A 15661-nucleotide genomic window follows, 5' to 3' on the forward strand; every position below is an offset into this window, starting at 1 on the left:
TTTTTCTCTTCATTTCTTTAAAACTACCGCTAGAAAGCAATTCAATTTTAACTAACACTGGCCTGCCTGGTCCCGGATCAGTCCGGTGGTATTAGAAGGTGCTCACACGGAATATTCATGAATTATTTGTTTCATCTTTTGTAAATAGGCATAAATTACCCACTAGACGGCAGTAACACAAGTTTTTGCTGTCTATATTGACTCTTTCACTTCAGATAAGGCGTTAGAGGTAAACCGTAATTTCAGAAGCATCCTGTTGTGACAGTGTATTAGTATGATTTTCTTTCTGTCTCCGAAGTCGTTTTTTACCTTTGTAATGCAAGCGTACATTGTGTTCTTTAATTAGTGCATTTTTAAAATTATGCAATTTTGTTTGTATCTTGTACTGTCAGAATTAACGTAAATATGGTGTGTTAGAGGTTTTACACCCGATATTAAAAGCCTAACAGATTTCTGCATCAAGACTCACAAACATGTTTACTATAAGTATGACGAATAGAAATAAATAGTGTGATGACTCCCTCTGAATCACATGTTAACAGACATGATGTACATGTTCTCCGCCACCTGCAGCGCTGCTGTCGATATAAAGGCCAAGTAGGCACGCTTTTTGTCGGCTTTTAAGCGAAAGTGTGTAAACAGTTTCTAGTCTTTTTCGTTAGTTTTATACGCGCAAAATGTCTGATGTTAACCTTTCGTAAATTGAAAAGTGAAAAATATTCGGCATATGCTTCAATTTACTACCGCTTGAGAACATGCCAACGGCTTGCTATACCCCGGGTTAAAAGTCGGTTTGCGATAAACAATCATGTTTTTAAATAAAATGTCACCCCAAAGGATCCCAATCCGTTCTCCAAGTGGAACAAGGCTACTCCGCGATAAGATCTGCCTTTGAGTGATAAACGTCGTATCTGTGATCTGCATTTTACCACCGAACTTATCGATAACTGTGACAGTTTCATTATTAATGGAGGAAAAGTTGGACAGAGACGCAAAATGGATCCCATAGCAGTCCCACACATTTTTCCAAATGTCCCATTATATTTATCCTGAAACGTCATAGTAAAAAATGTCCATATCAACGCTAATCTACTAAATCGGCTGTTCCACTCATGATTGTTCCATACTGGACACCTCTAGTATTATCTCTGTATGATGTTGTGTTGGTGATAACACAAAGTTATTGCTGATCTGTCTGTCTGTTAGGTCATCAACCCAGAGGCTGGTTGGATCCTCAAATAGCACCACCAAAGGTTATGCGGTTATAAGGAAACCGCAAAAACCAATGGCAGCACCAAAATGAGGCGTACTAGGCAAGACGAGGAGTGAGGTAGTTTGCCATTGCTTTCCTCACTTGGTCAGAAAGTGCTATTGCAGCACGACTGACCCTATGAGCAACACCTTTCATAACACTCAGATGCACTAGTTGTGCTCTGAATGTCAATACTCAGCACCACCCATAGCCAATCAGCTTCCATATTGTCACAGCCATGGATGAGACTGGGACTTCGGTGAAAGCTACACTTTACTCTGGCCTGTGCCATGGGATGGATAGAAAGTGATTGCTGATAATCAGGAGGAATTCATCTTTAAAAAAGAATTAAGTATCTCCAGAGTTACTATTAAGATTTGTGATTGAGCTGAGCATGTTAACATATAAATTAAGGAGTTATGTAAGAATTGCATGTGTATAACATACGTATTTGTAAGAATAATGAGACAAGCCTGCAGAAGTTTAATGCGTTTGCTGTGATGTACTTCATAGCATGTACACTAAACAGGATGGCTTAGTTCTCAAAGTTGGCAGTCAGTATTCTACTTAAGAAAAATTCCAGTTGCTTTTTCATAAACTCTTCTACCTTCAATTGGAAAACTACATGGTGTTGACCCAAATTAATCCTTTGTATTTGCCCATCTAACACGTAAACAGGTATATGTTTTTCATAAAAGGTTATAACTGGTAAGTGCTTCAGAGTTTGATATGCAGTCATTTTCGTGGCGAATTACTGAAAGAACGCTTTGGGCAATCAAGCACAAACGTTTGAGATATTGATTGCATTATTGACGAACCAATTTCTGAAGTAATGTCCTTATGTCATTATTAACTGTAAAATACTTCTTACGTATTTTTAACAGGTTACTTTCAAAACATGAAACACTATATCTAAATTTTCATCAAGCATATATAGCACATAAACACAGTCATCAGTCAGTAAACACAATGCACAGTCCTGAAGCATCACAGTAATGAATACGCGGTTTCAAATCATTTATTTAAACTACAAATTTCGAATTAAATCACATCAATTCCCATCTGAAAACACATGTTCAGAGACAGCTGATCTCCATCTACACCAGCGCCGCACAGTGAAGGAACATATCAACCAGCAGATGTCGTGACACTATACATTTCTATGTAAATACCATCTAAAATTAGTAGAATAATCATCACTGTAATATTCCTCACAACAATGACAATTAACACTGCTCCAACTCTACGCACGCCAGCTGTTCCACACACTGGCTTCAAGACGGTCTATAGACTGTACTCCGTACACCAGCACGGCGATACTCAGACCCCGGTGGGATACTGACAACAACCAGCACTACAGCTGTCCTAGTCCAGCTACTCACTCGACACACCGATACAACAACTCCTCGTTTGCTCATCACGGGTGATGAAGTACTGGAACCTTCCCGGCATGGCTAGAGAAGGAGAGTTCTAGTTCAGGGTCAGCCAACTGCGTGTACGTGTGATGTCAGGTAACACGTCACGCACTCTGCTCGGGCAGTGAAACGAAGTACTTAGTACTGTAACTGAGAAGTGAAGGCTAGAGGGGCGAGGGGAAACACAACGTCATTCGTAGGGGGAGGCCCAAGGGCTGCAGGTACAATGCGGTATGTGTAGTACATATTTCTCTCTACATATTTTATTGTAACGTAACTTTGTTATGAAGTAGCATAAGAGTTATAAAGCAACTTTATTTCTACATATACAAACTAAACATTTAGCTGTAGCATTCCTATCATTTTCAACAAATAAATATAGATCTTCCCATAAAGATAAAATGATCGGAGGTTTAGGTAGCTTGTCGCACCGTGATATGCCCGGTTCATCCATACTTATGTACCGCACTGTACCACTACCACCAGTACGTATGACACTGCACGTGTTTACTACAAAGCGAGGCTGTCTCTTCATCTCACTCTACGACAGCGTCTCCCCACCTTCTGAGCTCATACGTCACATGTGCTCTCCGACGTCACACGGGCCCTCTTACACCAGACGCCAGCCAGTTGGCTGACCCTGTTCTAGTTTCCCATTCCAAAAGGCCCGCGAGGAAACCACGAAAGCACAATACAAATAAAGGCCGGCCATGAACTCCACACCGTGTGGAGATCCCCGTTCTGACTCGCTAATCCCCTCTCCAAGAAACACGAAAGGGGGCTGCGACAGGGCTGACGGTCGCTTGGCCACGTAACAGGGTTTATTATGGGTATCCATAGAGTTTATGTTTACATGGGAGGTGAATTATATTTGGATAATAATTAAATCTGGTAAAATATTAAATGCGAGAAGCATACGCTGATTCTTTCTTTGAGTATGAAATGAAATGGCGTATGGCTTTTTTAAGTGCTGGGATGTGTCCGAGGACTTCGGCTCGCCAGGTGCAGGTCTTTTGATTTGACACCCGTAGGTGACCTGCGCGCCATGATGAGGACGAAATGATGATGAAGACGACACAGACACCCAGCCCCGTGCCAAGGGAATTTACCAATTATGGTTAAAATTCCCAACCTTTCCGGAAATCGAACCCGGGACCCCTGTGACCAAAGGCCAGCACGCTATTTAGCCATGGAGCCGGACTTTCTATGTTTGGGTGATTAAACATAAAACTACAACGCAGACCGACCGGAACGAAAAGTGAAAATTTAGTTTGTCAAAAAGACAAAACTTCAACACAAACAATGGGTTGATTTCCTTGGTATATTTTTTACAAGTTCGACGCGATTACTGGGGAGTAATTTCCTTCTAAACCTTCACGACAATTACTATAAATCACATTACTATAAAGGTACCTCAAATTCCAAGCTTATCTCCAAAAAAGAAATTACACTGATACACGGTGCTGATGGGACTATTCATTACATACAGTTTGAAGCAGACAAATGCAGATAAGCGAGATCAACAACAAAAACAATAACAACCCACCTTCCTTCATTCCTTCCTTCCTTCTGCAATCTAATATAACTAAATACATTCACTCTGGAAACTAACCCGGAACCATGCAGTAGATCATTAAATGCACTACTTCTGCTTCAAATAGGTCCGGACAAGCCGATGAAAAGCAGAACAGCTTTTATTTATTACGGTGGCAAAACAGATATGAGTTTAAAATAATGGATGGCCTCGGTGATCGAACGCAAGTGATCTCTGTTCTCAAACGAGCATGTTGATATTTCGCAAGAAATGTCACTACGCAAGAGCTTCATCCTCCCAACTCGAAATGGGATGGCTGTGTTTTGAGCCCAACTTTTCTATTAGACGAAGACGTGGGCCTAATCATAGATATGCCTGGCAGCACTGACGCGCTCTATCAGACTGTGTTCGAAACACGAGAACGTACATTCTGGTTTGAGACTGTGTTTAGAGGTTGTGATTGGTAATATTTTAACAACCAAAACCACAAGATATCCACTAACCATATAATACTAATCATGTAACTTGTTTTACGTCCCACTGACTACTTATACGATTTTCGGAGACGCCGATGTGCCAGAATGTAGTCCCGCAGGAGTTCTTTTACGTGCCAGTATATCTGCCGACACGACGCTGACGTATTTGAGCACTTGCAATTACCACCAGACTGAGCAGGATCGAACCTGCCAAGTTGGGATCAGAAGGCCAACGCCTCAACAGTCTGATGCATCCAGTTCCTGTTATGAATGGTGTGAAAATGTTTCTCGTAGGGTTGGTTGATGCATGCATTTCAGTGGGCTTGCCATAGTGATAAGTAATAGCAACTTCTGGGACGGTGAGCAAAGCAACGAGAAACTATCTGACTCCTCCTTTTCCTAGTACGCCTCTTCAGTGATGCCTAGGCCATCTATAACAGCTGATGGCACAGCTGTTGAGGATCCAACCAGCCTTAGGGCTGTGGACTGAACATACATACATACATGCATACTAATTGGTTTAGTGTAAGAGAAGGACCAATGGTCTTGACATCGCAAATGAACACATGTATCTATCAAGTATCTGATCAAAAGTATCCGTATACCCCTATGTAATGTGGAATTGAACCCGAGACGTCACGAGAGGCGGACCAGCCAGTATAAAAATAGGGTGGGGTTATTGTGTTGTCAGTAGAGAAGCAGTAACAGCTGAATGGTTTGGTCAGGAGAGCTCAGTGATTTAAAACGTAGACTAGTCATTGGATGTCGGCTGAGTTACACGTCTATCAGGAACATTTCAACCCTTCTAAAGCTGCACAAGTGATGTGATTTTGAAGTGGAAACGCGATGGAACAACCGCAACTAAACCAAGACCAGTCAGACCTCATTTAATGACGGATAGGGACCGTCAAGTATTGCGAAGGGTGGCTGTAAAAAATCGCGAGAAATCAGCGGAAGGAATCACTCATGAGTTCCAAAGTGATGCCAGCAGTCCAGCCAACACAATGACCGTGGGTCGGGAGTTAAAAAGAATGGGGTACAATCGTCGAGTAGCTGCTTATAAGTCAGTGTTAAGTGACGCCACTGGATAGTTGATGAATGGAAACAAGTGATTTGGAGTGATGAATCGCGCTATACCTGTGGCAATCCGATGGAAGGGTTTGGGTTTGGCGAATGGCTGGAAGAACGTTATCAGCAATCATGTGTAGTGCCAACAATGAAGTACGAAGGAGGTGATGTTATGGTATGGGGGTGTTTTTCGTGGTTAGTGTAAGGTCCTCTTATTGCACTTTAAAAAAATATAAATGCGGAAGGATGTGCACACATTTTAAATCATTGTGTACTGCGTACAGTAGAGGACCAGTTTGGAGGCGATGATTATATTAGCATGACAATGCACCCTGTTTCAAAGCGGCATCTGTGAGGCAATGGTTTACGGACAATAACATTCCTGAAAAGAACTGGCCTGCCCAGAGTCCCGACCTGAACCCAATGGATCACCTTTCGGATGAGTTAGAACGTCGACTTCAATCCATACCCCAGCGTCCAACATCACTACCTTCTCTGGTTTCGGTTCTTGAGGAAAAATGGACTGCATTTCCTTCACAGACATTCAGACACCTGATTGAAATTGTCCCCAGCAGATATTTTTTTTGCTAGTGGCTTTACGTCTTACCGACACAGATAGGTCTTATGGCGACGATGGGATAGGAAAGGCCTAGGAGTTGGAAGGAAGCGGTCGTGGCCTTAATTAAGGTAGAGCCCCAGCTTTGCCTGGTGTGGAAATGGAAAACCACGGAAAACCATCATCAGGGCTGCCGACAGTGGGATTCGAACCCACTATCTTCCGGATGCAAGCTCGCAGCTGCGCGCCCCTAACCGCACGGCCAACTCGCCCGGTGCCCAGCAGTTAAAGCCATGATAAAGGTGAAGGGTGGACCACCCCATATTAATGTCCAATAGTAGGGAACGTGACAGGGGTAAATTCCAAATACAATTGGGAGAGAGATTTATTAAAGAAATAAACCATCCATCCTCCAATGAGGGTAACCATTCGGATTCGGAAAACAGTTACTATTTCAATGGAGTTTAAAAATATTAAAAAATGGAAATTTAATCGTTAATGCTGTTACCTCCCCAGGTATAGATGAAAATGAATGATTTGCAGAGAGTCACATTATGGGCAGAAAAGAAAAAGCTAGAGATCAATGAGCAAAACACAGTCCATATGATATTTAGGAAGAGAGGGAAAATAACGGCCAAAGACCAACTGTTTCTCAATCCAAACCAGGAACCAATCAAAATAGCAAAGGAATTTAACTATCTCGGAATGACACTACAGACGACTGGAACGACCTACACTAAGCACATCAGGAAGAGAGCAACTGCAGCCATAATGGCCATCAATGACATCCGACTCCTGCACAGACTCTCTGTGCCGACTGCCATAAAGATCTTCAACGCCAAGATTATGCCCATAGTGACTTACGGACTAGAATTAATATGGACACATCTCTCCAAATCAAATCTCAAATACATCGAGCAGATCAAAGCAACATATCTTAAGAGACTATTATGTGTATCGAAATTCACTCCCTCTAGACTAACATACGAGATCGTCGGAGATTCTTTCTTCATAGAACAATTAAGACAGAAAATGCCCCTACCATCCACAAAGGTATTTCAGGAACTTTTAGAAGAACTTCAGAACAAGAAAAAAGAGATGTGACCGAAGCAATGACGTCTACAGACTGGAAAGGTGCGGACTACGATCTGCGCCACACGCTGACGCGAATCGCAGTGCACGAGTTCTACCATCGCGTATGTAAGAAAAAGTGTTTCCACACTCCGGACGAAGTATCGTGTTTATGTGAACAGTGCCATAAACAGTGTGATCGGTATCATGCGCTACGGTGTCACCAGAGACGTGTATCATTATCACAGCTTTGTAGCGACTAAATTGCTATATGCACGTTCTCCGCTTTTCTCTTATTTATTTTTCCAACTCGCATAATGGAACATTTGATCAGGTTTCTCACAAAGATGGCCGCGGTCTGAATCCGAGAAAATGCATGTGGTGTTTTGAATTAAAAAGTCATGTTCCTTTGGTTCGAACTCCGCGTAAAACTTAAAGCCAGGTAGCTATGCTCACGTAAAAGCATGAGCTTGTTTTATTACAGTTTTAGTTAACTCCATAGATGGATTATAGAAATTCCTACTCGATAAATAAATTATGTAAATTGAAAACTACTATATAGCCTAGTTATTAGTGAAAGAAATTCTTGTTTTACAGCCATGCCGTGTCTCTTGTTCCAGTGACATTAGCACCCCCGAGTGGCAGGAGACTTGTCTGGAGCTGGGGACAGTGATCCAAGCCGCCGCACGCCGCCTCTCCGAGACAGAGACGCGTACCGTGCCAACCAGGTACCGCCACCTCACGCACTCGGCAGTGGAGCGCCAGTTCAGTCACGCACTTGGTTAGTCCACTGTCACATTTTCATAAAGTACTTCAGGATCCTTGTGGTCACACACAGTACGTGTGTTGATGGTCTTATGAGAGTATCTATATTTTAACAGAGTTTACAACAAACAGCTTTGGCAAATCCGTCCGGCTGTTCTACTCGACCGATTTGCTTCATTTTTGTTTTATTCTCTCCTGAATTACCTGACGGCGAATCGTGGGATATTGATAGGTCACTAAGTTCAGCCAACTTTGAGTAATCCTAAAATCAAATCATTAAATGATGACTGCACTTAGCGGGTTGCTAAGCGACTAACAATTTCATTAATATTGTGATATATGTGATTTACATTCTTAGTAATGTCATTGCATTCATTACTGCCCCTGAAACCAGAGAGTATACACTTCCTCTGATGATGGAAGAATACTATTTTCTGTTCTCTGACTTTCCCCAACTTCTGAATAAACTCAACAGATGGCAGAACGTTCCTAATAAGTTACATGCTGCTACGAAAAAACAGTCCACGTACGCACAGACGGGAAGGTATCAAGTCACTGTCTCCGTGATGTACATGCCGTACTGTACCTCCGATGACGTCACACAAAGAGGCGAACTGTTTCCTTCGTCCGACCCGTGTAATGCAAGGACATGATGCGTCTGTACCTTTTGTAATTATTAAATATTTACAAATGATCACTAAAACCTGTAATCGCATCATAACTCGTAAGTCATGTCTATGTAATTTTAGGAGAAGTATGTTTGAAGTGCTATCTGCGCGGTCAAAGCTTCAGTGTTCTAATCGTCAACGTACCCAACGAATAATTATTATGATTAATACAAATATGGAGACAACAAACGTGCAATAATAAACTTTACTTCCATACCTCTAGATGGCCATAAATACAGTAGCTTTCTTGGTTATTGGTTGTTGTTGTTTGACACTTCTGGCACTATCCTTCGAAGACTTTCTTGAGCCTCTTCTTCTATTCAAACATTTGTATCATTTTTTGTTTAGGAATAGCCCATGTTTTCCCAAATATTAATGCACTGATCAGCCAGATCTATTAGTTACTTCCCACATTCACGGAAACTGCTGAGGAATGATTTTAACTCGCATTAAGGCACCGCGTACTCGTCATTACGAACACAAGAAATAACTATATGTAGGTTCCATTGGTTACTGCCCACTTTTATACTTGTTATGTATTAACAATAAAACTCTCTGCTGCAAATCTGTGTAACAAGAACGTCAAAAGCAGAACTCATCATCAGCTCTGGAAAATCAGCGAAACATACATCTTTATTCTTCGTAACAGGTATTTCTTCGGTTGGGATTTGCGTTTTCCATAAAGATTACCTGCTCCCATACGAGGAAAATGAAAATATTAATGTCTATTTACTTGTATAGTTGTATTTTCGCCGTGGTACGCTTAAGTTCTTAGCGTTGTGGCAAATGCGAACTTTCACACACTATATTTAAATTTGTAGCACATTATATTTCCACAATAACGCGTTACAGTATACGATAACAATTAAATTAAATTACACGAGAATTATTACGTCTCTTGAATTTACATTACTCACCACGTGAAGATACCATGCGTAACCTAAACTATGAGATCATATTATCTTAAAAACAGCTGTTTACGTAAATCCTGATGTGATAAATTTAAAGAAAAAACATTCATTATACTCAAATATAATTTTTTGTCTCTCAACGGTCACAATTATCCTAAGAATGCCCCCAATCCTTATGGATTACATTCACAAGTACAATTTGTAACATTCGCTTAGCTCGCCTCAATTGATCAGCTGATTGGCTTGGCGCGCTTTCTACAGTATGGCCTGCATATTACGAAGGCAGTGTATCAAGTCGACTAGCCTTTCGTATGACCATTAATAGAGCGCTGGGACAAACTCTTGAAGAAGCGAGTGTCTACTTACCCGAACCAGTGTTCAGTCACGACCAATTGTACGTTCCACTATCTTGGGCAAGATCGTTTGAAAGTGTTAAGATCCAGATACAACCGAATGGTCGAAGCGCAGAGAATATTATATGGAAAGAAGTGCTATAAACTACATTATCGGTATTAAATGTGCATAAAACTATTTAAAAGGGCAGCAAAACAACATGACTGCGGCAAGCATATCAAGACGAGTTATCTGACCTATTTATACGAAATGCTGCGGAGAAGTGCGAATCCACTAGTGTATGTATAAAATCAAACGAAATGTATTGTACGACACCCTCTCTCGTAGTAGTTTCATATCGATTGCATTTTGCGCTAAAATTGTTCTTCTGGAAACAAATTCGAAGTCGTTTTGTTTCTTTATCGGCAATGATGTCATGCACTTCTGCCATATTATGAGTGTTGTGTGTTAGAAATAATAATGGAATGCCTTCAAATTTAGTTGCAAGTTAAGTTTTAATTTATTGTTAATTATAGTGGCTGCACTTTCAAAAGAATAATCAGTCGTGGCATTTCAGCCAGATAAAAACAATATGAATCTTTAAAACAACTGATTTTCCCCCCTTCAATAACAGAAATATTATCTACGCCACTACCCTTGGGGTAATATCTTCCCACATCGCACATTCAGAATGATTTTAGGGACAAGTAGCGGTAATTGTACACTTCATGTATGTTGCAGCTTGTAGATCTTTAGTCACATATTCGCTGTTTACCGGCAGAATTTATGGAATCTCAATCATTGGATGTCCAAGGTAATTCCGGCTTCTGTGGCATCTTGTTTTCCCCTCTAGCTAATAATAAAATAATAATAACATAATACAGAGAAAAACAGATCATTTGGTTAGAGAATATCAGGCAGGGTTCAGGAAAGGCAAGTCGTGCGCAGAACAGATTCCTAGCCTGAATACCATCCTACAAATTCGTAAAATCAGGCAAACGCTGATTACTTTTGTCGGCTTCAAAAAGGCATATGACTGTATAGACACACCGAAATTTTTCCGTGTACTGGAAGAATTCAAAGTGGACAGGAAAACAAGATAATTAATCATGCAAACACTAACAAGCACCACTTCCAAGGTTAAATTCTTAGGGGAATTGTCTGAACCGTTTGATGTTAAAACAGAAGTCCGACAAGGATACGGGCTGTCCCCTTTATTGTTTAATCTTCTTTTGGAAAGAGTTTTTAGTACTTTGGAAAAGGAAGTTAAAGGAATAACCCTTGGCAAAATACTTGAAAAAAATTAATTTACAGTGTTTCGCCTTCGCCGATGACTTAGTAGTGTTGTCCAATAACAGACAGGAATCGATTGGATCCAATGAAAAACTCCATGAAATTGCGTCCAAAACAGGACTCTAGATCTCATATCAGATAACTCATTACATGGAAGGATTTCTTCGGTACCTTGATGGACAACCAATGAAAACCTGGTTCAGCAAAATATTTCAAGAGTCTAAATTCAAATACCTGGGAGAAGTCATCCAACCTTCAGGACTCAATCGTGAAGCAAACAAAGAAAGGGTATCTAAACTGCAACAGACTCACTTGGAGCAGATATAATAAAAAATCTATATCCCAAAATGCAAAATTAAAACATTGTAATCAAGCCTGAAGCACTATATGCATATGAAACACTGATCATTGTTTAAATATGTAGAAAAGCAAGAAAGAAAAACCTTAAGGGATTTTTTTACAATGTCTGCACAGGGAGAAATTGGATTATAAGCAAATCTCACTACCTGTACCATCACTCTGAGAAAATTTTAGGCACATTTAGGAAAAAGCGTTTGAAATTTTATGGACATATTCTCAGAATGAGTAATCAGAGATTGACCAAAAGAATTCTGAATCTTGCCCTATCAATGAAAGTAAAAAACAATTGGCTGCTCGAGCTGTAAAAGATCTTCAAGAAATAGGCATCACAGGTGAAATTGTGTTAGACAGATCTAAGTTCCGAAAATTATTCGACAATCACCGCTTTAAACATCATCCAAGCACTACCACCGACAAAACCTGGTCAGAAGATCGCAAGAAAAGCCACAGCGAGAAGATGAAGAGACTTTTTGGGAGAAGAAAAAGGCAACAACATCAGCTAAATAAGTTCAATCGCCCTCCTTAGTTGGCAATAACGAAAAAATAATATACAGAGAAAAACGTGAACCAGTCCCTGAAGATGAACTAGGTCCTACTATCTTGAGAAGTGAATTTGAAACAGTACTAAAATATCTGAGTAGCAAAAGAGTACCAGGACCTGACAAAATGCAATTTGAACTATGGAAAATCTCGGGAACGGGACTCAAGGATGAACTGTATATGATCATAAAACACTGCTATGAAAATGCTCTAAAATTATGGAATATTAAGTCTTATTTCACATGCCGCGAAAATATTCATGATGGATACAATATTATATACAGTACAGTACAACTATTTCAGGAAACTGGCCTATGTATAAATCTTAACAAGTCCAAGAGCGTATGCATTTAAATGGGTAAGTTAAGGAGAACGATCTGATGATCGAAGAAAATACTACAATCCATTGCTTAAAACGAGAAGTCAAATATCTTAGCGTAACTTTCAGAGATAACAACACTTCTAACTCAAATTTTTGTCATAAATAACCTTCGCAGTAAAACAGAATCTTTGTTATCCTCGCTACGGCTTTAAACTGAGCAGAAATGCACAGTCCTTAATACAGCAGCTTTTCCTTGTTTAATTTACTGATTTCAGCCTGTCGAGAACCACGTGTTTTCTGAGAGATTCTGACAAAATTATAAAAGTGCTCTGAAAGAAATACTCCAGTTACTAACAGATTTTCCAGACTCTGCATTGTACACAGGAAAAAATTATAAAGGACTTGGACTATTTAAAGCCGAATAGGAAGTCAGCCTAAAGTACATAAAAGCCTGCAACACACTCATTATGACTGCAAACGATTACGTACTTGCAACTAGGGACTATCTACAGTAACTATTTAATGCTGCCACTGAAGCCAGCAGCGCTATGGGGTTGAGGCGTAATGTAAAGAAGACCAAGTGGATGGTTTTAAGCAGGACAGAATATAGCATTCGAAGTAATCTCACAGCAACAGAGAACCAGATCTCAAGAGTGGCAACTGGGATGTTACATCAGTGATGACTGGGACCTTGCTCATGAGTTCCGATGCAGAATTGAGCAAACTAGAACTTATTTTCAGAGACTTATAAAAATTTTGACAAGGTGTGATCTTTCCATTACATTACGGACACGACTACTCCGGGGCTATGTTTTTAGGATTCTGTTATACGGCGTTGAGGCGTGGGCATTAACTGAGACCGTGTGCAAGAAATTGCAAGCATTTGAAATGTGGACGTACCGAAGGATGCTGAAGATACCTTGGACAGCTAAAGTGGCTATTATAGAAGTTTTGCACCGTATGAACAAAGAACCAGAAATACTCACTACCATCAAGAGAAGGAAGCTATAATAATCGAAACCGACTTTCAACCTATTAGGTCGTGTTACGCACATTTAGTATGTGTTGAAGAGATGTTAAGTACACAACAAAAATGGCCAACCGGACACCAGTGGGATCCTAACCCACAACTTCCCGATTTCGCGTCGGTTGCTCTACCAATTGAGCTATGGTGGCCTAGGCCGTCATTGTCCTGTTGGAAAGGGTCTAAGCTACAGGTCTGGCACCACTGCCAACACATTGTAGTGTGCGTTTAAGTCGTCCGTTGAGGGCCGCGTCAATGAATATTTAATTTTCACGACCGCATTGTAATCGAAACCGACTTTCAACCTATTAGGTCATGTTACGTTACATTAAGTACGTGTTGAAGTTTTCTAAGTCTCTGAAAATAAGTTCTGGTCTGCTCAATTCTGCATCGGATCTCATGAGCAAGGTCCCAGTCGTCAATGATGTGACATCCCAGGTACTTAAATGTCGCCACTCTTGAGATCTGGTCCTCTGCTGCTGTGATATTACTTCGAATGCGGCCTGCTTATAACCATCCACTTGGTCATCTTTACACGTACTAAATGTACGTAACACGACCTAATAGGTTGAAAGTCGGTTTCGATTACAATGCGGTCGTGAAAATTCAATATTCATTGAAGCTATAATACTTTGGTCATATGATGCGGAACAATAAATACCACCTTCTGCAAGTAACTTAATACTCCAACGGAAAATTAATGGAAAACGTGGTCCGGGGAGAAGTAGGACATCGTAGCTCGGTAACTTGAGCCAGAGGTTTGGGGTCACAAAGCTTACTCTGTTCATAACAGCTATGAACAAACAACAGATCATGCTGCTGATCGCCAACGTTCTGCGAGGACATGGCACAAGAAATAATAGAAGAAGAAGAAGAACTAGGGACCCCGCGGCGGAGCCTATGGATTGCTTGAATATACTCGTCAACCTGAATCCTATTCCGATGTTAAATCAGAAACCCAATCTTCCAGATACAAGTAAAATATGCAGTGAACTCCGTGAAGAAGAAGAACGTGTTAAGTGGTGTAAATTACCTCAAAAGGGTCTAGGAGGAATATACTCCTGCCAACACCTGGGTGAAGTATCATCAAAGTCTTACAGGTAGTGAATGGCGCGACGGAATGAAAATAACAACTAATGTTCCCTCAGTTAGAAGTACACCGGGAGAGATCTCAAGATGGCAGCCTCTATCGCAGATGTGGCAGAGAGAATGACACACTTTGTCACGTCTTGGGAAACTGCGCTTATGGTGATACATCAAGAAACGCCCGCTATCATAAAATAAGATCATTCATTGCGGAAGAGCTTCGTGGAAAGGGTTATACCGTTTACGAAGAGGTTTACGGCGTGTCAATAAACGGGAGCACCAGAAGAATCTATATGATAGCCTTTAAACACGACGGCAAGAAAGGTTATATAATGTACTGTACAGTCAGAGTGGAGCATCACACCGGCCAGCCTGAGGAGGTTAACATTGAAGAGAGGAATATCTACACACCTACAATCGAATTTTACCATTTAGAAGAGCTGGAAGTAATGGATTTAATGGTAGGAGCACGTGGCACTATAAGCAGGTTTTTAATGAATTTCTGGAACAGATTCGGCTTACAAAAGTCTAGAATTCATCTTTTGGCTGTCGCTACTTTACAAGGATCTACGTATATTTTAAAATCACATCTGTATTCATATATTTCCAGTTATATTCCCGTTAATGTCCTAATAACGTTGGTTGGCCGCTGTTAGCGGTGAGAGAAGGTTGTCTGCTCTGCATTCTCCTGCTAGTCGCTCGTGTCACAACAGTGTGCTTGTTAAGAAAACTACGAGTTTGTTTCGAGTTCTACTTGTGTGAATTCGTTTAATTGTGTTTTCAGTGAAACAGTGAAAAGATAAGTAATATCATGGCAACAAAATTTGTAAGGAGGAATACTCTGAAATGCATATTTGAACGTGAGAATAAGCCTTCGGCGTGGGATGTACATAATTGGATCCAGTCACTGCTGAAACTCTCATCAGATCAAATCGACATGATCCAGCTGGACAATCTGGAAACCGCAGCATATATTAAGGTAATTTC

The 15661-nt window shown here is 40.7% G+C and overlaps 1 protein-coding gene across 1 annotated transcript in view; it reads left to right on the top strand.

Moving 5' to 3' along the window:
- LOC136857286 (protein qui-1) overlaps positions 1-15661 on the top strand; it is a 2256165-nt gene that overhangs the window by 1889146 nt on the left and 351358 nt on the right. Inside the window, exon 8 of the mRNA XM_068225125.1 lies at positions 7993-8153. Within this exon, the coding sequence (XP_068081226.1) occupies positions 7993-8153 (161 nt within the window). The remainder of the gene's footprint in view (positions 1-7992; positions 8154-15661) is intronic.

This window comes from Anabrus simplex, chromosome 1 (assembly GCF_040414725.1).
Source record: "Anabrus simplex isolate iqAnaSimp1 chromosome 1, ASM4041472v1, whole genome shotgun sequence".
Taxonomy (NCBI): domain Eukaryota; kingdom Metazoa; phylum Arthropoda; class Insecta; order Orthoptera; family Tettigoniidae; genus Anabrus; species Anabrus simplex.